Source organism: Emydura macquarii, unplaced genomic scaffold (genome assembly GCF_026122565.2).
Source record: "Emydura macquarii macquarii isolate MOO-44397 ecotype Brisbane River unplaced genomic scaffold, CSIRO-AGI_Emac_v2 contig_312, whole genome shotgun sequence".
NCBI classification, from domain to species: Eukaryota; Metazoa; Chordata; order Testudines; family Chelidae; genus Emydura; species Emydura macquarii.
In genome coordinates this window covers 2,665,340-2,687,309 of record NW_027130449.1, presented here as the reverse complement: position 1 = coordinate 2,687,309, position 21,970 = coordinate 2,665,340, and the positions used below count along the sequence as shown (strand labels likewise).

The following is a 21,970-nucleotide window of genomic DNA, read 5'->3' as shown; positions in this document are numbered from 1 at the left end:
ACATGTCCCTCATTACCTGCCCATTAACCCAGCAGGCTAGAATCTACTAATCTCCTCTTGAGTTGGGGTTTCACACAACCAGACCATTGAGTCTGCAGCGAGGACCACTGAAAAGGAACCAGCCACAATTTGATGGTTAAGTGGATTTAGATCCCAATATGAGATGGACTTTTCTTGTTCAGAGTAGTCAGCATGTGCTTTGCAGCAAACAAACCCGGGCCGTGCCCATGGGAACCAGGACCCCTTCTGAGGTTACAACAGAATTGCTGGAATAATTTAAAAAATAGTAGTTGTGAATCATTATTTGATGAAAATTTCCCGTGTTGTTTAGGTTGATTATTATTCCTATTATTATTGGTTTTGTGTGAAGGGGCCCTAGTCCTGGACCAAGACCCTAACGTCCTAGGGACAGCATAAACACATGATGCAGCCTAGGCAGTCCATCTACACCTCTCAAACCTGGTCTGCACTTAAAAATATAGGTCGATCTAGCCACGTCAATCCAGGATGTGAAAAATCCATGCCCCTGAGCGACATAGTTAAGCCAACCTAACTGCTGCTGTTGGCGCAGCTAGGTCGACAGAACAGTGCTTCAGTTGACCTAGCTACCAGTTCCCAGAGAAGCAAATTAACAACAGCAGTGGGAAAAACCCCTTTTGTCACACTCAGAAACATCCGCACTATGAAGCTGTTGCAGCATAACTGTAGTAGTGCCTGTCGTATAGGTGTAACCTCAGGAAGGGATCCTGTCTCTTAGAAGTGCAATCAGTTCCCTTCTATTGAAGACCCTGGCTGAATGCCTCATTTCCTGCCCTCTGAGAAGAGGTAGGCACACTGAACTGGATCTATGGAGACCTGGGTTCAAATCCTGGCTCCGCTAGACTCCTGGTGTGGCCTTAAGCAAGTCCCTTTCTCTGTCATAGGTTACAAGGCCAGAACGGGCCATTGTGATCCTCCACTCTGACCTCCTGTATAGCACAGGCCAGGGAACTTCCCCATCATTTTCCTAGAGCAGATTGTTTTTAGAAAAAAAGTCCAATCTGGATTTAAAGTGTCCTGTCCTTCAGGTCCAAATGGAACTGATACACTGACTCAGATATGGAGGTAAGGATAACACCCATTAATGACTGAGACGTGTTGGGCGGGCGGGGGGGAAGGGAAATGAGGGTGACATAGGGACATACTGTTTGAATCATAAACTCAGTGATGCTCAGAGGATCCCTGAACTTCACTCTGAGCAATTCATAGCTGCGGTTGACATGTGCTGTGATTTCAGCGTCCTTAGACAAGCCAAACCCTATTGCTTTTCCTCAGGCAAAACCTGCTTTGATGTTAAGTGCAAGTGAAAGCAGAATCAGGCCCACTGACTTCAGAGAACTCACTCTTGAATGACAATATATGGTAGAGAAAGAGGAGAGCCGTGGCCCCATCCTCACCTTGCAACTTCTAGCATTACCGAAGATTAGTACATTAAGCGTGAATGCTCGGCAATCGCTCTCCAGTGCAGCCATCTGTAACTCTTGTCAGGGAAATGGTAGGTGTCTTGCTTGAACAGTAATTGTGGGTGCATACAGCTGTCCTGGAGGTAAAGCCCCAGCAGGCAGAAGGGACAGTTCTGCCACACACATCTCTCCCTGTATAGGTGCCTTAGCCGTATCCGCTGAACAAAAGAAAAGCCACATATACATCCTATCATGTCATCCCTATCCCTTCCGTTTGCAGCACAGGGATGGCTGTAGTGGTTTTTTGTGCATTTGCAAAGGTTCAGGCAGGGAAGCTGGAAAGTGGGACAAAGCTGAGACACAGCTCAGCCTCTGGAGAGAGACCCCAGGGGCATTTGTAGCTGCAAAGCACTCCCCATATAAAAGCGGTGGGGGGAGCAAAATCCACTTATCTCACTCAGACCCAGCAGACTCTGTCTGTTTCTCACTGGCAGAGGCTTGTATCTCCCTGAGCTGATAACAGGATTCTGAGCAACAGCGTGAAGGGGGAAGAGAAACCGAGTTGAGCTTTTCTTGCTTACAAGATGGGCTATAAGGGCAGGAGTGCGTATTCTCTCAGGGATTGGGGGCCATAATCTCTGCTTGCGTCACTCCATTGATGGGCTTTGTACTGTGCTTGCCTGCTCCTCATTTTTATTTCAATTGTCCCTCGAGGCCCATTGCGCTGGGTGCTGCATAAACAGCAAGGAAAAGACAATCTCTGCCCCCTCCAAACAGTCAAAACATACATTGCTATTGCTAAGTACAGATGAAAAGTCGAGGTGAAATCATTTACCGATAGAGATACAGGAGACATGGGAACTGACCTCTGATCTCTTTAGTCTCCTTCTAATGTCTTACACCATTCCCATTCTTTAGCACTAATTGGGTTTTGTATAACACTCATTTGTTGATTCACCCTAGGTTGCTACTGACTTGAATTTCTCTTATACATCCCTGTGTTTTTTCCAGTGCTAGATATGTTGTGGTGACTTATTTTCAGGCTTAAAAACACATTATTCCAAAGAACAGCCTATGCATGAAGCCCTACATTTAAAAAAAAAATCACCTATTTATAATTTCCACTTGGAATAATCAACCAACAATAAATAGCAATTTGCTAATTCTCATGTCGCTTAATCCTCAAACCTGATGATTGTGTCTCTCTCACACAGAATTTGAGAGCAATCTCACCCTACTCCTCAGCATGGTTAAGCAACAGGATACTGCAGTGACTTCTCAGATATTAAAAGTCCATTGCCTTTGTTATGGTGTAACTAATCTGTATAGATTCCACTAGAAAAATGCTTGATGTGTTTGCAAATTATGGCCTTTCAAAATGGAAATACATCAGCCCAGTTAGATGTTGGATCCTCCAGCATCAGATGCATAGGTGCCTATCTCTTGAGCTAAGAGAGAATCCGAGTTGGCAGCTGTTGGCAGTCCTAGGAGATGTTCTCTGGGAAGCTTTCATCATCGCTGTTGTCTTAAGACTGTCGAGCAAGCCCATTTCACCTGTGCTTTTTTATTTAAAAAAAAAAAAAAAGGCCTCCGGCTATTACCTTATGGGGGAGAATAGGAATTGGTGTCTCTCTAATCCCAATGGATGTTTTCACTCCCAGATGTGTCCATGAATGTCCTTGAGCTGAGAAGGCCTTTGGCCAGAGCTTCCAGCTGCTGACCCAGAAACACTTAAGACCAGGAAAGTGCCTGTAGTGGAAATGCAGAAGACCAGCTTAACTGGAGATACCAAAACCGCATCTGCTCTAACATTGGCTCCCGAGTGAGCCCTGCTGCTTGGGCATTGCAGCATCCTGCCAGAATGGCGGCACTTTGACAGAATAGCAAATGGTAATTTATTAGTCCAGGTGAGGTTCCTTACGAGCGCTGATGGCAAAATATTTTTTACAGTCCTCGTCAATTTCCATCTGAATATAGGGCTGATGGCTGAATCGATGTGAGAAAATCTCTTCCCTTCTGCTAATGAGACAGAAGCATCTCCTCTCTCAGGTAAGGGATGCTGATCAGCAAGATGCACAGGATTTATAGTGCCTTTGAAGTCACCCTGGGTACCTGCAGCACGATTGCTTTTCGTTATCAGCACAACAGGTGTGACCCATGTTCTCCAGGCAACCTTGGAAGAAAGATCACAGCCTGCTAGTCGTGCAGTGCTCAGAGATGCTTGTCTCGCCCGGGAAAATATCATCTTTCTGCCATGACCTGGGAGCCTGGATGGGGTCAATGCAGTTTGTGAGCTCCTCCCAGTGGTGTTTCATCTTTGAAAGCCCCCACTAGCTATGATCTCTAGCTGAGGGAAGAGCCAAAGTGAAACTGGCGCCGAAAGCTGTTCTGTGCAAATGCAGCCCCTTCTTTACTCCCCATCTGTGCTCGCTGCGTATCTCCCAGTCCTACTGCAGCTGTATTGCAGGAGCACTGAGAGAACCACCAGGTGAAAGCCAGGCCCACTGCACATCCACGGATCATGTCTCAAAGAGCTTGCAGTCTAAATAGCCAAGACAGAGCAAAAGGAGTATTATCCCTCTTCTAAAATGGGAAAGTGAGGCACAGAGAGGTTAAACAACTTGATTTAGGGAACAAAGAACTCTTTCTTCAGAGTCTCAGTCCACTACTTTCCTGTCCTGTGGCCTCACTCCTGACTTTACTGCAACATACAGCCTTTCCTCCCATTAAAACCATAGCACACTCAGGGCAACATCTAGATAGTACAGCTGTGGGACAGCAAAGCTATGGAAAGACAATGACCAGCAGGCCCTAACACTACGGCTGGGGTACTAGTGGCAGTCTGGTCTCAGTCAGCACTGAACCAAATGCACAACAAATAAGTACAGACACAATGGTTATTTGAGAGCTGGTTTTTCAGCTCCTCTCTCTCTGAATTTCCAATGTTTTTTTTAGTCCAGTCCCTAAGGTCACTTTAACGTTGCTTCTGGGGACTGTTTTACTTTTCCTTCTCCTATACAGCACATTAGCTTGTTTTCTAGCAGAGCAGGTACAAGGGGAACAGGCATTTAATTTCACAAGAGGTAATTCTCCAGGCCTGTGCTGCAAGGATGCTGGCAATAAATATCCCATGGTAAGTGTACTCTTACACCTTTCTCAACTGGTAGCTAATAACAGAGCGGATGATGACATTTAAGCCCTTTCTGCATGGCTGATCAAACTACTCACAGTGACTTTGAAAGCAGTGCTGGGATTCTATGCAGGTATCAAAGCAAGTGGAAGACTCAATAGTTCAGATCTCTTGCCTGTGTGACTAATAGATACAAATATTTCTAAAAGGTCTAATATCTTCAAAATTTCCCTTTCTCATCTTTGAAGCAACTTAACAGACGCAGTGGGATACTCATGTTGTTTCTGTAAGCACTCTTATGCAAATAACTACCATCTTTGGTGTGATCTTCACAGTTCTTTCAAGCTCAGTAAGATTGCTGGATCGATGCTTTGATGAGAGACCAATGGCTGTATAAAGTGGGGCCCGTCTCTCTGAGTCAGAACCAAAGCTAGGGGGCATTGTCTGTAGATAAAGAGTCAGCTTAACTTTGATACTCAAAAAGATAATGGAGCAAACAATCAGTTTGTAAGCACCTAGAAGAAAATATAGTAACAGTCAACAAGGATCTGTCAAGAATAAATCATGTCAAACCAACCTAGTATCCTTCTTTAACAGGGTAACAAGTCTTGTGGATAGGGGGACGAGCTAGAAGTAACGAAAAACCTGATTAAAGTCGAGATATGATACTGTCTCACATGACCTTCTCATAAACAAACTAGAGAAATATAGCCTTGATGAACCTACTATAAGGTGGATGTACAACGGGCTAGAAAAGCGTACTCAGAGTAGCTATCAGTGATTCACAGTCAAGGTGGAAGGGCATACTGAGTGAGGTCCTGCAGGGATCTGTCTTGGGTCCTTTGAAGTTCAATCTTCATAAATGATTTGGATAATGGCAGAGAGAGTAAACATAAAGTTTGCGGCCAATGCCAAGCTGGGAGGGGTTGCAAGCACTTTGGAGGACAGGATTAGAATTCAAAATGATCTTGACAAACTGGAGAAATGGTCTGAAATAAATAGGATGAAAATCAATAAGGACAAATGCAAAATACTACACTTTACCATTTTAGATTTGTGCAATTGATTATTCCTTGTAAAGTACTGCCTAGGAAGGAGTACTGCAGAAAGGGATCTGAAGGGTGAACAAAGTCCTTTCAATCTAAATTTTTAGCAGGAAAGGAAGTGAGATTTTTCAACCAGCTTGACTTTTCAGATGTTACTCAGTCCATCTTCATCAGCTGGGCCACTCAATAGCCCCTTTGAGCTCCTTGCTCTGCAGCTACCAGTTCCCCCTCTCACCTGTGTGAGTCACCTGCTGTTGCTAGGAGGTTAGCATTCTTGCTTCTCTTTTCATAAGATGTTGGCAAGCTTTGCTTCCCAGTATTGGTAGTGATAATCCTTGCTGTATAAGAAGGTTTTCCTAGCCTACTAACCTCCCCCAGCCCTCTGTTCCTACAGTGCACCATGTCTTGGGTACCTGAGATAACCAGGCATAGTGGCAGCTGCTGTAGCGCACAGTCAAAGTTGCATTTGGAGGTACCTGGTTACCGGGAGAGGTAACTGAAAGACCTAGAGGCAGGCAGGAAGGTGATGTGAGAGGGAGTGTGCTATTGCCATCCACCCGGTTATTACCTGCTCCACTCTGCTCTCTCCCAGTTTCCACTGTACTTTTCTCTGCCTGATGATTTCAGGAAGCATTGTAAAGAACGTAGCGTTTTTCTTTCTGTTTCTAGTCATCTGAAAAAGTGACGCAGGCGCATGTTTTAAAGTGCAACAGACCTTATTTGGGGAGTTCATTGTCCTTGGCCCTAAGAAAAGGGCTGATTGACCGTAGAGAATGAGCCCATTCATTAAGAAGCCGTGCAGAGTGGTGTAGATACACCTGGAAATCCAGACATGAGCTCCTTCTCTCCCCGGTCCTATTGCTGGCCCCCAGCTATGTTCATCCCCCTGCCTTCCAGGAGGAAGAGATCCCCACGTTATGGGGGCGCTGGTTGCTTATGGTTGGTTCCCAACTCCAGCCCCTCTATGTGGATGACAGCCTTTGGGGAGGCAGAAAAACGCATCCGGAAATCAGCCCAACTGTGTGCTCATCACACGCACACTCGGCTTCAGCAGCAGCAGTCACCTTGTGGAGCAAGCACAGTGCCCTCAGCATCCGCGCCCCCCTCTCTCTCTCTCTGAACTGATGCCTCCTTCCCTCTGGGCTCCGGCTGATCCTCAAGTGTGGTATGGTTTCATGGGCCATAGGCCTGTCCCCCAGCCCGGAGCTTAGACTCTGCAGGGCCTGTGTCCCCATGCTCCAGCAGCAGGTAGGGACAGGGTTTCCTGCTAACACTCCTGGGAGCAGAGTGGAGAGGCTAGTTCTTCCTTTCATCCCTTGCCCAGGGCTCCAGGAGAAAGGCCATCCTTCATAGCATTGCCACTGGTCTCTGCAGCTGGGGCTTCCCAGCCATTCAGCGGCTCCATTTGCATGTCAGGGTGTCCAAAGTTTCTGGGCAGGAAGGTGACCCACAGCACCCTCTAGTCATTTAATTTTATGTTTCTGAATAGTAATGTTTAAACAGGAGACCCAATGTCCTGCCCCCTCCCCCCCACCTCCCTTTCTTCCCTCACCAGAGAACTGATGCTATTCAAATCACAATGAAAATTCAATGCTCCGTTCCCACAAAAGGATCCTTATTGTCTCAGTTTCTAATGAAAAATTGTTCCCCCTACAAGACTCTTGCTCTTTATTACAATTCCTGCTCCTCTTCAGTAATGAAAATTTAACTATCTGCTATTGCTGGTTGCTTGGCTAGTCTCTCCCTGTAGCTGAATGGAGCTGGGCAAGCTAGTGAATCCGATTCAGTCAGTTCCCTCCCCCTTTCTCTTAGCTCAGTGTCTGCACACAGGGCGTTCTGTTTTTTTTTTAAATTTAATTTTATTTTTATTTTTAAACAAATGTCTGTTCAGATGTTTTCAACCAAGATCACATGCAAGCAGATGTTAACCCTCAGAGGAAGGCTGGTCTAGTGGTTAGGGCACTCGCCTAAACTGCAGGCACCCTGGGTTCAAATCTCTGTCTGTGGGTCAGTCTCTCTGTGCCTCAGTTTTTAGCTATACAAATGTGGCTTATAGCACTTCCTTACCTCACTGGGGTGTCATGTGGCTAAATGCCCTAAAACCTTGTAAGGTGCTCAGATGCCCTGGTAGCAGTGACTATATAAGTGCCTGAGGTAGAGGGGATTCCCAAGTGCTGTGTTCACTAGCCTTAATTTTCTAAACTGACACATCATTTTAGGGCCTGACTTGAGATGCCCCACGCTTTCAGGAAGCAGATGCTCAGCACTTTTAGATCCTTTTACCCCTAGTCATTGCAGAGCATCTTTACATACACTCCCCAAACTGGGACGGGGGTCACAGCCTGATGGAGGACAGCCTTCTCCTCTCATTGAAGTAGGACCTGTCTCCTAGAACTAGATAAGTTCATGGAGGATAGGTCCATCAGTGTCTAGTAGTCAGGATGGGTGGGAATGGAAAACCATGCTCTGAAGTCTACCTAGCCTCTGTTTGCCAGAAGCTAGGAATGGGCGACTGGGGATGGATCACTTGATTACCTGTTCTGTTCATTCCTTCTGAAGCACCTGGCATTGGCCACTGTAGGAAGACAGGATACTGGGCTAGATGGACCATTGGTCTGACCCAGTATGGCTGTTCCTATGTTTCCTCCCAGAGAATTCCATTCCAGGGCATTCCCATCCTCCAGCTATGAGTGCAGGGGCATCCCTGGAGGCCCCCAGGGAAGGGAAACGGATGATCTAATCCAACAGGATTCTGGGGATGGAGACCTCATTTATCGTCCCTACTTCTGGTGAGGAGTGAGCCCAGCCAGGTTCCTTCCTCATCAACACCCCTCTTCTCCCCCGCCTTTCATGGCAGCTCCTGTGATCATGTTCCTGGCAGCTTCTGTGGTAGTGATTACCTCAGTGCCTAGAGGCTCCCCTCCCAAGATCAGAGTCCTGTTGTGCTCGACACTGATTCCGTACATAGCAAGAGATGGTCACTGTCCCAAAGAGTGGGAGGAGGAAGGGAGGTGAAGGGACTTCCTGAAGGTCACACAACAGTTCAATAGCAAAGCTGAGTAAAAGCCAGGTCAAGGGCCAGCACTCTTGGTCCTCTCTCACCTGCCATCTGGCCATCCCATTCTCCCTCCCCACCCATCCTTTTTTACCGCCTCCTCCTTCTCCTAAGATGGCTGCCACACCACTTCCACCTTGGTCTGAATCCAGCTTAGTTTTGTCACAAGGCAAAGATCAGCTGTGAGCTCATAATTCATCTTCCACAAGCATCTGCACAAATCAAATCTGGCTCATGCAGGCCTTTGTGAAAAGCTAGTGCAAAATAGAGCCGGGATGATGGAGAATCAGAATTTAGTTTGCCATTCATTGATCTGTTCATAATAGTTTCTTCAATTCACCCAACTTGAAGAATTTTAGTTTCTCTACTAAAAGGATTGAACTTTTTTTTTTTTCCACTAGGCAACTCAGCTCCATTTTGAACTGCCTCCCAGAAACTAGAAAGAATTTAATGATGTACTTGCTCTTGTTAGTAAAAGACTTTATTCTCCCATTTGTTCCAGGCATTCAGGATTTCAAAAGTAGTAGAAAGTACTGTTGATTTTTGTTTTATAGGGACTACTTTTCTTGAGGAGGAACACCAACACAGGAAGCAGTGCTTAGAATGATATGACTGTATAAATAGCTCTTCTGAGAAGTGTGCAAAGCATACAAACAGAATAAGATGAAACTCTTAGATCAAGAGCCTCTCCAATTCTGACACCAAAACCCTTCCTACAATAGAAAATTGACCCTTTGCTAATAACTGCATTCAGCAAAAGGGTGGCTTGTGAGTGTAGATACCATACGGGCATCATGTTGGAAACTTGCCAAGCAGCATAGTTAGCATTGTATTTGCATGTTGATTTGCATATTTTAATCATAAACAAGTGCACAAAATCCTAATATGGTCTTCTGTTTGTGTCTTTCCTGCTTGATGAATAGAAATGGTTGGTGGTTCAAATTGTCTCTGGGGTCAGATTGACTCCCATCTGTGCCGGCCAAATTTAAGCTTTCGTTTATTTATTTAAAAGTTTTCTAGTCTTTTTGGTTGTGAAGAAAAACTTCTGAATGTGGAACTGAAGCAGAACTGCCAATCAGTTTCCTGCCATTGCAGGGGCTTTGGAATCTCAGTGTCTCCTGTTCTCTGCCTGTGGCACACAACTGTTTAATCTCTCGAGGACTGAAATGCTGTAACCTGACTCAAGTCTTTGTGCTCATTATCAGGGTATCTGGGTGAAATGTAAATGGCCTGTGATGCTTTCTTGTGACACTCTATGAAATTATGGAACTGCCTTTTCCAGGCTACAGTGGTAAAGATGCCCATCTGCAATAAGTCTTTCCTGGTTGCTACCATGGGTGCAGAGAAATGCTTTGGAATTTTGGAAGGCAAGTTCTCCGCACAAGGAAGCGATGTGCTTTAGACATGACAATGCAGTCTGCAAGACTGATGGTCCCTCCTGAAAGACCTGGGACTGACTCCTCAGCTGGGGTGAATCAGGATAGCTACCTTGAATTTAAGAGAGGTATCCCAGGTAGAAAGGACATAGGTGTCTTGATTGATCGCAGAGGAGCGATGCAGACTTGCACCAGTTGAGAACCGGGACCCCAGCCAGAGGGGAATCTGTAATTTTAAGAAGGTGGCTCAATGTAAGTAGTGTTGAAATTGGAGTTTCAGGTTGAAATTGGAATGTTACCTTGAACTACTGTTGAGTTACTATTCCACTGATTATGAAAAGGGAGTCGAACTCTTGACTGCCTTGTGTACCTTTCAGAATCTCCTGCTCTAGCCATAGGTGGAAAAAGTGTCAAGTTTTTAGGCCCTAATGGCTCTGTGTAGATCCTACTGGTGTGTTAAAAGTTCCCTACTTCATATTCAGGCCACAGACACAGCATTTTGTACCTACTGCACACCAGTGTAAAGGGGGACAATACGAAGTACAGGGCTGCACTGAATTGGGCCCATAGAGTACTTGGTCCTCCATTTCCTAGAGAGGATGTGTGTGCATCTTATGAGGGACTTCCAAGCAGGAGGACACTTTCTAGCTGTCTTCAGCAGCCCATGGCATCTGTCTGTCCTCTCTTTGCTTCCAGAGCACTGTCAACACTGTAGCTGGTTGCTACCGCTGGTGCAAAGTATAGCCCCCAGGTCAGAGTCTACACACAGACAGCCTGAAGCAATAACCCAGAGAGTTGTGAGGTGCCCCATTTCTTTCAGGGGTGATCACTGTCATCACCAGGCTCCAAAGTTTATATGATGCCGTTAAACTTCTTCGGCTGCTGATGGCTTGAACAGAAACATCCTGCTTAGGGTGATCAGACGTCCCGACATTTAATCCTTTGTCCTGCCTCCCGATCAATGTACAATCGGGACACAATTTGTCCTGATATTCACGACTCTGGTAAAAATTCAGTTCCTAACTGCTGCAGGAGGACCCCAAGTTCCCAGCTGCCGTGGGTCCTGCTGGATCCTGCTCCCATGTGTCTTGATATCTTATTCTTGCAACCTGGTCACCCTAATCCTGCTAAGCCAAGGTCCTGGAGGTTGGGGAGAATAGAAGCACATTTCTTCCTTGCATACCTATCCCACCACACACACACACCCCTGTTGGTCTGATCCTGGAATTCACTAGCATTGAAAATAGTCAACATTATCCCCATGCTCCACTAACTGGGAAAAGGCACCTCCATAGTTGTGTATTGCCTGTACAGGAGGCAACCTTGGTTTAGGCCCCATCTACTGAAGAATGCCGAAGAATGCACAGCTATAGACTGGGGACCGATGAGCTGGGCAGCAGTTCTGCAGAAAAGGACCTGGGGTTAACAGTGGATAAAAAGCTGGATATGAGTCAGCAGTGTGTCCTGGTTGTCAAGAAGGCTAATAGCATATTGGGCTGCATTAGGAGGAGCATTGCCAGCAGGTCGCGGGAAGTGATTATTCCCCTCTATTCGGCATTGGTAAGGCCGCATTTGCAGTATTGTGTCCAGTTTTGGGCCCCCCACTACAAAAAGGATGTGGACAAGTTGGAGAGAGTCCAGCGGAGGGCAACGGAAATGATGAGGGCTGGAGCACAGGACTTATGAGGAGAGGCTGAAGGAACTAGGCTTGTTTAGTCTGCAAAAGAGAAGAATGAGGGGGGATTTGATAGCAGCCTTTAACTACCTGAAAGGGGGTTCCAGGGATGATGGAGCTAGGCTGTTCTTGGTGGTGGTAGATGACAGAACAAGGAGCAACGGTCTCAAGTTGCAGGGCGGGAGGTCTAGGTTGGACATTAGGAAAAAGTTTTTCCCTAGGAGGGTGGTGAAGCACTGGAATGGGTTACCTAGGGAGGTGGTGGAATCTCCATCTTTAGAGGTTTGTAAGCTGAGGCTTGACAAAGCCCTGGCTGGGATGATATAGCTGAGGTTGGTCCTGCTGTGAGCAGGGGTTGGACTAGACACCTCCTGAGGTCCCTTCCAACTCTATGATTCTCTGAGTCTATGAATTGAGAACATCATTTACAACAGACTTGTCACCTTGACCTTGTTACAAAGCTGTTTAAAAGCTGTTGTATGGACTGGATCTCACTGTCCCTATAAGCCAGTTATCACCATGGCCTGACCTACACTTTAGCCTGATTAGAGAGATACAGTTAAGTCCCATCTACCCGACAGCCTTCATCCCTGTTGTTACTGACTTCCTGAGTTGGTGATATTTGTAGTATTGCTGGCACCTTGGGCAAACATCAGTTTCATGTAACCATTATCTGCATTAAACAAAACACAAGGAGGGAAAAGACAGGAGCCATATGCTGAATTTTCTCTCTAATTTTCCACGGACGTCAGCCCCACTCTAACACAAATCAAGAGACAAAGGGAAAAAAAAACCGCTTCATTTCCGATAGCAATTACCAAATGAAGTCTCTGCTTAATGGACATTTTCAGAGGGCATGAACACCACTTTGTGTTTCTGCTTTCTCATTACAACTCCTGGCAGCTCCCAGCTGACAACCTGATAATTCTTGCCGATAAAACAATCTTTTTTGGTTATTGCTGCATTCCAGCCTATCCCCATTTAACTGACTTGCTTTGAGAATTGTTGAGATTAAGGAGAAAGCTACGAAATCATCATTTTTCTATTTTTCTTCTTTCCCATCTAACTAACACTTCCTTCCTCCCTCTTATTTCTCCATTTACTCTTCCCCCCCCCTCTCTTTGGTGCCAGTGGCATTTTTTCCATTCTGACTCGAAAACTCAGGGAAGAAGGGGGAAAAAACAAAACACGGAGCTGATTAAAATTTCCTATGAAACCAAATTTTGTAAAGCTTAAATCAGAATAAAAAGTGTAACTAGCAGGATCCAAGGCCAATCTGATTGTTAATGAGACTCCTCGCAGACTGAACTAAAATATCATCAGGTCATGAAAATGTGATACTGTTGTGCAACAAATTTTCCACTGCCTATCATAGAAAGCTTAGAAGTAGTCAGGTTTGTTTCCAAGATCCTAAATCCCATCCCTGCATTCTAAGATAGGCTTGGATAAAAAATTCCCCTGTTCCAGTGCTGCCAGCACTACAAATCAACCAAGTCTCACTGTCCCTTAGAGACTGACTTTCTTTTGTAAAGGAGACTGACAACCTCATGAGCTAATAGGAAAAAACCTCATCCGACGACTGGCCTGCAGCTGCCTCATTAGAACGTGAGACTGTCAGGAGCCTTCACCTACCTATGCAGACATCACGGTCAGCAGCACAAACACATGCAGTGCAGCATCAGAGTTTAGAACTCAAAATCTTTGCCTTTAAAAATAGTCTTCTAAGCATGAGCAGAATGAGTCTCCTTTAGGTGGGCAGGTACCAAGATGATACATGCCCTAGAAATACCATAGGAAACATGTTTTCAGGATCTTGTTTACACACACAGTTGCACTGGTGTAGTTAAAGCCTTGTCTGCATGGAAAAGTTGTACCAGTATAACCTAAAGTGTGCAAATTAATCATTTGAGAAACACTGGTACAAGCTTTTGTATGGATAGTCTGATTTTTGGTCTTGATTTGGTTTGAGTCCTTTGGGAAACTGTTTAAGTTAAATTAAAATAAGCCATTCTTAAACTGACATTGGCTGGCACTGGTTTAACTATATCTGTTTTAAAACTGATTTTAATTACACTGATGCAACTTTCCCCTGAAATCGGTTTGAAAACCAGCTTAGTTGCAAAACCCTTGTCATCTCACTTAAATCTGGTTTATGTGGATTTATCTAAAATCCTTTCTGAATTAAGCTAATTTGATTTAAATCAATTCAAACCTGGTTTCTGTGTCCACAAAGAGGTTTGCCCTTGTTTAATTAAATCAATTTAAAAAGAAACCTTTTGTTACAAGGCCTAAATTTAGGATTTGTGTACACTTTGTCCTATGGCCTCCAATCGGTAGGGGGCAGTGATGTATAGTCCCTCTAGTCCTGGTCCATAAAAATTCCAAGTAGACATGCAATCCACTCCCTAACGTGGTCTGCCTTGCTTCCAATCTCTCTTGCATCAAGTCCCTCCTTATATAGATAGCTTCAGTCCACCCTGCACACCAGTGTTAGCAAAAAATCATTATTATTGCTGTGTTTTTAATGTGGTAGTGCTGCAGGACCCCACACGGGGAGCTATGCCCTTATTGCTGTACAAATAAATAACACACAAGACACATTTCACGGTATAGGATACAGACCTATTGATTTTCATAGTGCGGGTTCAGGTCCCAGGTGAATAAACAGACAACTAGGAGGAGTGGGAAATGGCAGGACAAGGTAACAGCTGAGATGGGTGCATTGGAATAAACTGGCAATACCTGATGCTCGCCGGCCTAGGCAATGAATGCCAGGTGGAAATGATTTGTAGGTATTGTGGCAGAGGTAGGTTTGCTGGAGGGATTTAAAAATAAATAAGGGGAAAAAAGTGATCTAAACTAAAACTGGGACACCTACTTGCTGTCCTAGATCTCCGCTGTTTCCTATCTATTTATTTAGATTTATCAAATGACAAGCGGCACCTGTCTGACCACTCTTGGCACCTCCTGACAAATATTTTAAAATATATTGACTCCGTATATTACCCCTAATCTATTGCCTGCCTAGCTTTGTAAGCTGCTCAGAGCACAGACCTTGCATTTACATGTCTGTAAAGCACCTGGCCAACTTTGTGACATGGGAATAATAATGAAGTTGATCCTCAAACATATAGAGTTCACAAGAGTATGATCCCTCCATCAGATGATCGTCCATAATTGTGCTGCTGCATACAGACTGGGGCCTGATTCTGCCTGGTCCTCTACCTTGTACAATCATTTCAAAGTTGTTTCCTGATCTCGTAGCAATTTATACCTATGCTGAACACACTTTGTACTGGTGCAAGTGGTTACACGCAGTGTAGACTGTACATGTGTACTATTGGGACTGCAACCCAGTCCTCTTCCCATTATGTTCTGTTGTATTCTATTCTATATAGGTTATTGTTTATTAGCAGTAGTAGTATTACCATAGTGCAGAGGATCCCCTTGTGCTAGGTGCTGTACGAATAAAAAGATGGTCCCTGCCCCCAAAGAGCTTACAATCTAAATATGAGAGAGGAGACAACGGATAGAGACCGACAGAGGAGCACAAGGAAACCAAGACACGGTATTGGTCAGCATGATGAACAGTGGTCTCAGCACACCAGCAGTTTAACTGGTGTCAGGTTTTTTTGTAGGCATCACAGCAAAGGAGAGTTGGGAGGCGGGATTTGGAAGAGGATAATGAGGTAGCTTTGCGAATGTTTGGGGGATGGGAGCATGGGAGGGAGCATCAAGGGTCTTGTTGGAAAATATAACAAGTGGGTGAGGAAGGCTGGCCTCATGGGCCGATCAGAGGTGAGCCCTGATAGCAAATGAGAGATGAAAGGTGCGGGGATTGACCGTGAAGGGCCTTGGAAGTAAAGAGAGGCAGTTTGTTTGATATGACAGCGAGGAGGGGGCCAGTGGAGGGATGCAAAAAGAGAGAGGTGACGTTGTCAAAGCAGCAATCTAGGCACATGAACTTTGCAGCAGCATTCTGAGTGAGGTAAGATTGCATGTGTCAAAGCCAGAGAGCAGGATGTGGCAGTGATCAAGATGTGAGATGATGAGAGCCTGGATGGGAGTTTTAGTTGTGTTCTTACACTGTCCTCATCACTATAGTATCTCGAGACCTTCCAGAAGTGCAGTAGAGGATGTGACCAACATCTGTCACGTGTGGCTTGTTCTATCGTCATGGATTTCACTGGGGCCTTACACGATGAGTTTCAGAAATGCACTTGTATCTCCTGCCTAAAGCTTTTATCTCCTTTGCAGACCTCCCTCTACCCGTGTGGAATATACAGGCTAACCAGCACACCATAAACCTTGTCAGTAAGGAGTCCTAAATACACATTCCATTTGGGTCCACGTTATCCCGACTCGTTTTCATTTTCACTTTTCTAATGTTTATTGTTCTCTCTCAGATGGGGAGGCGAAATGTGGTCTGATCTAAAACAGCAAATGGCTGTGCTAATCTGGACCTGAGTGTAGCACCACAGGATCATCTGTGGAACCAAGCCATGCCACGTTGTTACAATAATAATCTCCTGGAAATGTCTAATGCAAAATAGGATTTTGCTAATAGGTTTCAATGTTTATGTTAATGGCCCTGATTCAGCAAAGCACTTAAGTATGTTTTTAGCTTTAAGCATGTGCTTAAGTACCATTGAAATCAAAGCACCTAAAGCTAAATATGTATGTAACCCAATGGTGAGAGCATGTCCGTGTCTCTTCCATGCCCATTCCATAGAGGATGTGAGTCTGTCCCAGCCCTAGTTCTACAGCTTATGCTATTCGGTCTGGAGATGTGACAGCCACCAGGTTGAATAGGACATGCACTTAAGTTATTTGCTAAATAGGGAAAGGCTTGGTCACAAATTTAAATTTAAGCATTTGCTTAACTGCTCTGTTGAATGGGTGCCATTATTTCTGTCTGATTTCTGGTGTATGCAAAGTCTCCAGCAGCTGCTGATACGTTCCAGTCTGAATTCAGCGGAAGAGAGAAGATCGTTGCTTAAGCAATAGTGGTAAAATTAGGGCTCTCGGTAGTTTTATTCCATAATAGGTTCTCAATTGTGCATCCTGAATTCGAGAACGAGAGAGAAGTGGGAGCCCGTATCAGTAGCCGAGACGACCAGGGTCCTCTAATATTAGGTAGCAGGGTGGCTGCTTCTGTGATAATTGAGCAGTTTTTGCATTTATCTCTGGATACAAAGGGATGCTGTCTAGTTGTTTAATGAGGCACTTATAGTCTCCCTCATGCATATTATCCCAGCGCCTGTCAGGCTGAGCAGGGAGAATGTGTGTAGTTTTCTCTGCCCCCTTGGTGATGCCATAGAATGGGGGTGAGGTCTCATTAGGCTGCTGAAATCTTCGCGGATGCCAACAGAGCCATGTTCAGAGGAAATGTTTCAATAGCTTTTAACTTTGGGATTTGTAATTATTTTCTCTCTCTCTCTCTCTCTCTCTCTCTCTGTGTCCCCTCCATCCCTACACTTTCCCTCTGGCGTCTTGCCTCAAAGAGGACTAGTGACATGTTGAGCGCTGGGTGGCTTATCTTCGTTCAGCCGTTTGAGCAAAAATAAAAAAGTTGGGCATTTTACTTTGAAGCTGAAAAAACGTGTCTCCTCTCCCCTCACCCTCAATTTTTCTCTCCCTTAATGCAAAAAGAGCGGAAGAGATTTTCATCCAGCTTTCAGCAATTAAAAAATACTCTCCGTTGCATGCGGAGACCAAGAATGAATTGTTAAAGCCCATTAGAAGGATTGTGGTGATGGATCCAAGCATGTGAAAAGAGGGGCTGTTATAACAGGCGTATGACCAGAAGGACAGTTTTTGCTGTTGTGAAAACTCTGATTTTTATGGCGATGGTGCTAATTCATAGATTCCAAGGCCAGAAGGGACATTTGTGACTCTCTAGTTTGATTTCCTGCATAGCACAGGCCACAGAACTTCCCCAAAATAATTCTGTGAATAATGAAATGCCCGTTGCTGAATCAACGGGAGAAGAGCCCAGTAAAAAGCAGTGAGGCCTAGATATGTTTAACTCCCCATTCATTTTGGACGCAACCATTTTCAGGTGCTCGGTTGAGTCACCTTGGGCCTGCTTTTCAGAGAGCCTGAGCACACGTGAATCCCATTGGAGTGTGGGTGCCCAGCAGCTCAGGACATCAGACCCAAAGCATCTCAAGATGGAAACTCAAAATTAACAGTCACTTTTAAAAACAGAGCTAGGTGTATCGAGCTGTGGCCTCCACACACACACCCCTTTCAGAGTATCCACCCTGAATTGGCAAGCAAAGGCCTTTCCGCATGAACTCTGAGTGCTTGAGTAGATCTGAGCTTCTTTTTGCCTGGGTACCAAATCCAGACAAGCACTGCATGTGGGCCAAACTATTTCAGTACTGGATGAAATTCTCCTCTGTGTAGGGGCTGGCATGAAGTCTAGGTGCCATTAAATCTGCAACATAAAGCTAAAATGAGATTTAAGAGGAGCATAGGCCTTGTGGGAGGCGATGTGTCTTTGGGCTACAGTTACGGGGTCAGAGATTCTAGAAGCAGGGCAAAGGGTGAGCTGGAAGAAGCTGGTGAAGATGGTGGAGAACCGGTGTTGTAGCAGAGGTTCAGTGACGTGAATTACCTCTTTGCTGCTGGATTTGCCAGCTCTGTTGAAAATGAACAAGATGTGTGCAAACACTGAATAAAACAGACAAGGTGGAAACACCCTGTCCTGAGTTTCTCTCCCAGTCAGGAACCATGCCTAACTCTGCCTGGGATTGTAAGTGGTTTGTACATAATCACAGCAATAAGGGTTGCAGAATTTATCCCCCGGCTGGTAACGAGGGGGATACATGATGTCACATCCTAAGCCTCTCAATAGCATTTTGAACCCAGTACAGTCTTTTAGGCTTTTGGGCTCAGCACATGACCTTCTTCTTGTTGTCTCTCTTTCTCCAGGCCAAGCTTCTTCCTTTTCGCAGCAGCCTCAGGACCAGGTGGTGGTCGCCGGACAGCCCGTGACTCTGCTGTGCGCAATCCCCGCGTACAGTGGCATTGTGCTGTGGATTAAAGACGGACTCGCCCTAGGAGTAGGCCGGGATCTCTCAAGTAAGCCTTCCAAGACTCCTCAGTCCCCTTCCACTCAACAGAGAGATGGCCATGATGGACAGCTCTGCAAGGCAGACAGACGGAGACTGATGCAAGGGGAAAGGTGCACTGTTTAAAGAAGGGGTAACATTTTCAAATTTTAGGAGCCTAAGTGCCATTTTCAGAAGAGACCTAGGCACTGAAGGGCCGATGCACAAAGGTATTTAGCCACCTAACTCCTATTTAAGAATCTTTTTGAGGAACTGGGCCTAAGTGTCTGGTGACACTGCTAGATACCTGCAGCTGGCCCATGCCAGCTGACTCAGGCTTTCGGAGTTTGGGCTAATGAGCTATTTTAATTCCGGGGCAGATGTTCGGGAGCCTCCCACTTTGCAGGGTCCTAGAGCCTGGGCTCCTGCCTGATCCCAAACATGGGTACGATGCAGAGCTGGTTAGAAATATCATGCTGCAAAGTGCACAACTCCACTAGGAATCCCACTGTTCCTGGCTCTGCCGCTGACCTGCTGGGTGATCTATTTCATTCATGTCTCCAAAGAGCTCCGACTGAAGGTGTTCAAAGGAGCAAGTACAAGGGCCCAGATCCAGTACACATGGTGCACGTGCTTAACATCAAGCACGAGTACTTCCATTATTTTCAGTGAGCTAAAAATGGAGCATGTGCTTTAAGGAGCTTGCTGGATCGGGGCCTTGTAGGGAATCAAGAGTAATAACCATCACCAACTTCATTCTGCCAGTAGCCTGAACTGCATTGGAGGGAAGGAGTCTATTGCCCAGGTCTTCCCTGGCTGACGAGGATTAATGCACTGTGCAGTGCAAGCTTCTTGGCGCACTCTCATGTTTTCTCTGTTTTGCAAGCTCTCAGCAGCAGGATTTGCTTTCCTGAACTGTAAGAAACACAAATGATGGGTTTGTTTGTAGTTGGCTAATTAGCTGAGGGTGGTATCAGACGAGCCGGCAATTTCTCTTGCTAAAGCAGACCCAGATCTGCTAATTGTCCAAGTTGTTCTCATGAGCTTCAGTGGAGTGGTTACCGGTTCACGATGCAATGTCTTGCAGGGAAAGTTCAGTTCTCTAACGTACGTGGAAATGTATTGCATTGAGCTTTGAAATGGTTTTAAAATGGGGATTGCGTATACAGGCAAGTCTGAGAAAAGAGCCGCTACTAAGGAAAAAGAGCGTGCATTAGACCTTAGTCTAAGGTCACTGAAATGGTAATTTGGGTTCTCATCCCACCTCTTCCACTAACTTGCTCTCTCCTACTGGACAATCACTTCAGAAGTGGCCACTGCCTTCATGCACTTTAGGGCCTCCTTTTTAGAGGCACTGAGCACCCACAGCTTCCATGGAGCTCAGTGGGAACTGGTGGTGCTCGGCCTTTCTGGAAATCAGACCTAGGGGTTTCAGATGTGGCATGTAAAAGTGGAGGCATGTGAAATCACTGGTTGCTTTTGTTTATGGTATTGTCTGGTGTGAAATGTTTTCAGTATTCTCACGTGGGTCATGTTTGTAATACACATTGATAGAAAAACACAAGCCATTTAAATAGGCAGTATCTGAAATTGCCATGCAGCTATCATCCATGACAGCCAGTTTAGTAATGTTTGCATATGTGGATTTCCCAAGGACTATGTGCAACAGGTGACATCTGGATAAAGCAGCTCGTGAAGATGCAGTAGGTTGCATCTGCACTTCAGACCTATTGTTTCCTTCCCAGGCCCCAGCTAGATGAGTTTATTTGGGGGGCGTGAGGGATGGACGTAAGCTGTCAGTTTATCTACTGTGGCAGGTGTGAAATTAGCAAGGCATTTAAACACACGCTTAACTTTAAGGTCTTGCATAATTTCTGTCTAAGTCACTGGGATATAAACCCTGGGCTCAGATCTGCAACGATGCATAGGCACCTAAGTCTTGAGTTTTGACTCCACTGTGATCGACACAACTCCTGCCCAACCTGGTAGGCCCCTAAACTCACTCAGTGCCTGTGTTTCCAGGGCAAAAGTTCTCTTGGCACCTATGTTTCTGCTTCTGGGCATGCCTACTGTTGCCTCCCTCTAGGCGGGGCAGACGTCTCTCTCCTTCCCACGCCACAGAGCAATTCACAAATTGGAGGAAGACAGGCATTCAGCAGCCTAGATTTCATGCAGGGCCCGATCCAATAGGTGTGCTCAGAGGCTGCCTACCAGATCTGATCCCATTCAAAATCCAGGGGATGGGGGAGAGGTGGTAGTGGCCACCTGATAACTTCTAGCAGCAACACCTCCTTCTCTGGTCGTTGTGTGTGGAGCAAGGCAGGTGCCTAACTCATTCTCTCAAGAAACACCATAAGCTCACTGACCCCAGGCACCAGGTTTCTGTTCCTGGCTTGCAAGCAGAGCTAGGTCATTCCTAGTTTGGACTTGGGCAAGTATCTGTAAGGGAGGGGCAGGGCTTAGCACACTCCGTTCTCAGCAGCATCTCCCATTAACTAATTTAGGTGGCTCCCCGCTGCCTTCTGCGTTCCAAGAACCTATAACTTCCCACTCATTGTACTGGGAGCCTAGGCACCTAAGCTGGCTTTGTGGGTTACCATGTCGTTCCTGTGATTTGTCGAGGCACCTAAAAGTTAGGCATCGTGATGCTCCCACCCTTGGTGCAATGCTTGGCTCAGAGTCCCCTGGTGGCAGGTAGAGTAGAACCCAGGAGCAGAAAAAAGTTTTGTGCCAAAACTAAAAATGACTCTCCTCTGAAAAGTTCCAGTTTTGTTGATATTTTTATTGGGGGTGGTTGAATTGTTTTTTTCCCTGTTTGAGGGTGTTTGATGCAAACCCCAAAAATTCCTTGAAATGTTTCTCCAGAAACGAACATTGTTGATTTTCAGAAAAAATTGTCATGGGAAATAAAACTGATTTCTTGACCAACTCTGTTCAGGAGTCTTGTCCATCTGCAATAACCTTTTAACTGCCATGTATCATGTGTGTGTGTGTGTGTGTGTGTGTGTGTGTGTGTGTGTGTGTGTGTGTGAAAAATAATTGCAGTCTGTGGGTAACCAAGATCTTGGGTAAAATTTTCAAAAGTGTCTAAGTGACTTAGGAGCTAAAGTGCAATTTTCAAAAGTGATTTAGGCACAGAGGAGCCCAAGTCTCAGTGATATGTCTACCATGCAGTTAGACACCCACGG

At 45.5% G+C, this 21,970-nt stretch overlaps 1 protein-coding gene across 1 annotated transcript in view; it reads left to right on the top strand.

Moving 5' to 3' along the window:
- Nucleotides 1–2,820: 2,820 nt before the first annotated feature.
- The window catches only part of KIRREL3 (kirre like nephrin family adhesion molecule 3), a 236,664-nt gene continuing 217,514 nt past the window's right edge, over nt 2,821–21,970 (top strand). Inside the window, exons 1-3 of the mRNA XM_067566835.1 lie at nt 2,821–2,839; nt 3,444–3,491; nt 18,664–18,813. Coding sequence (XP_067422936.1) covers nt 2,821–2,839; nt 3,444–3,491; nt 18,664–18,813 — 217 coding nt within the window. The remainder of the gene's footprint in view (nt 2,840–3,443; nt 3,492–18,663; nt 18,814–21,970) is intronic.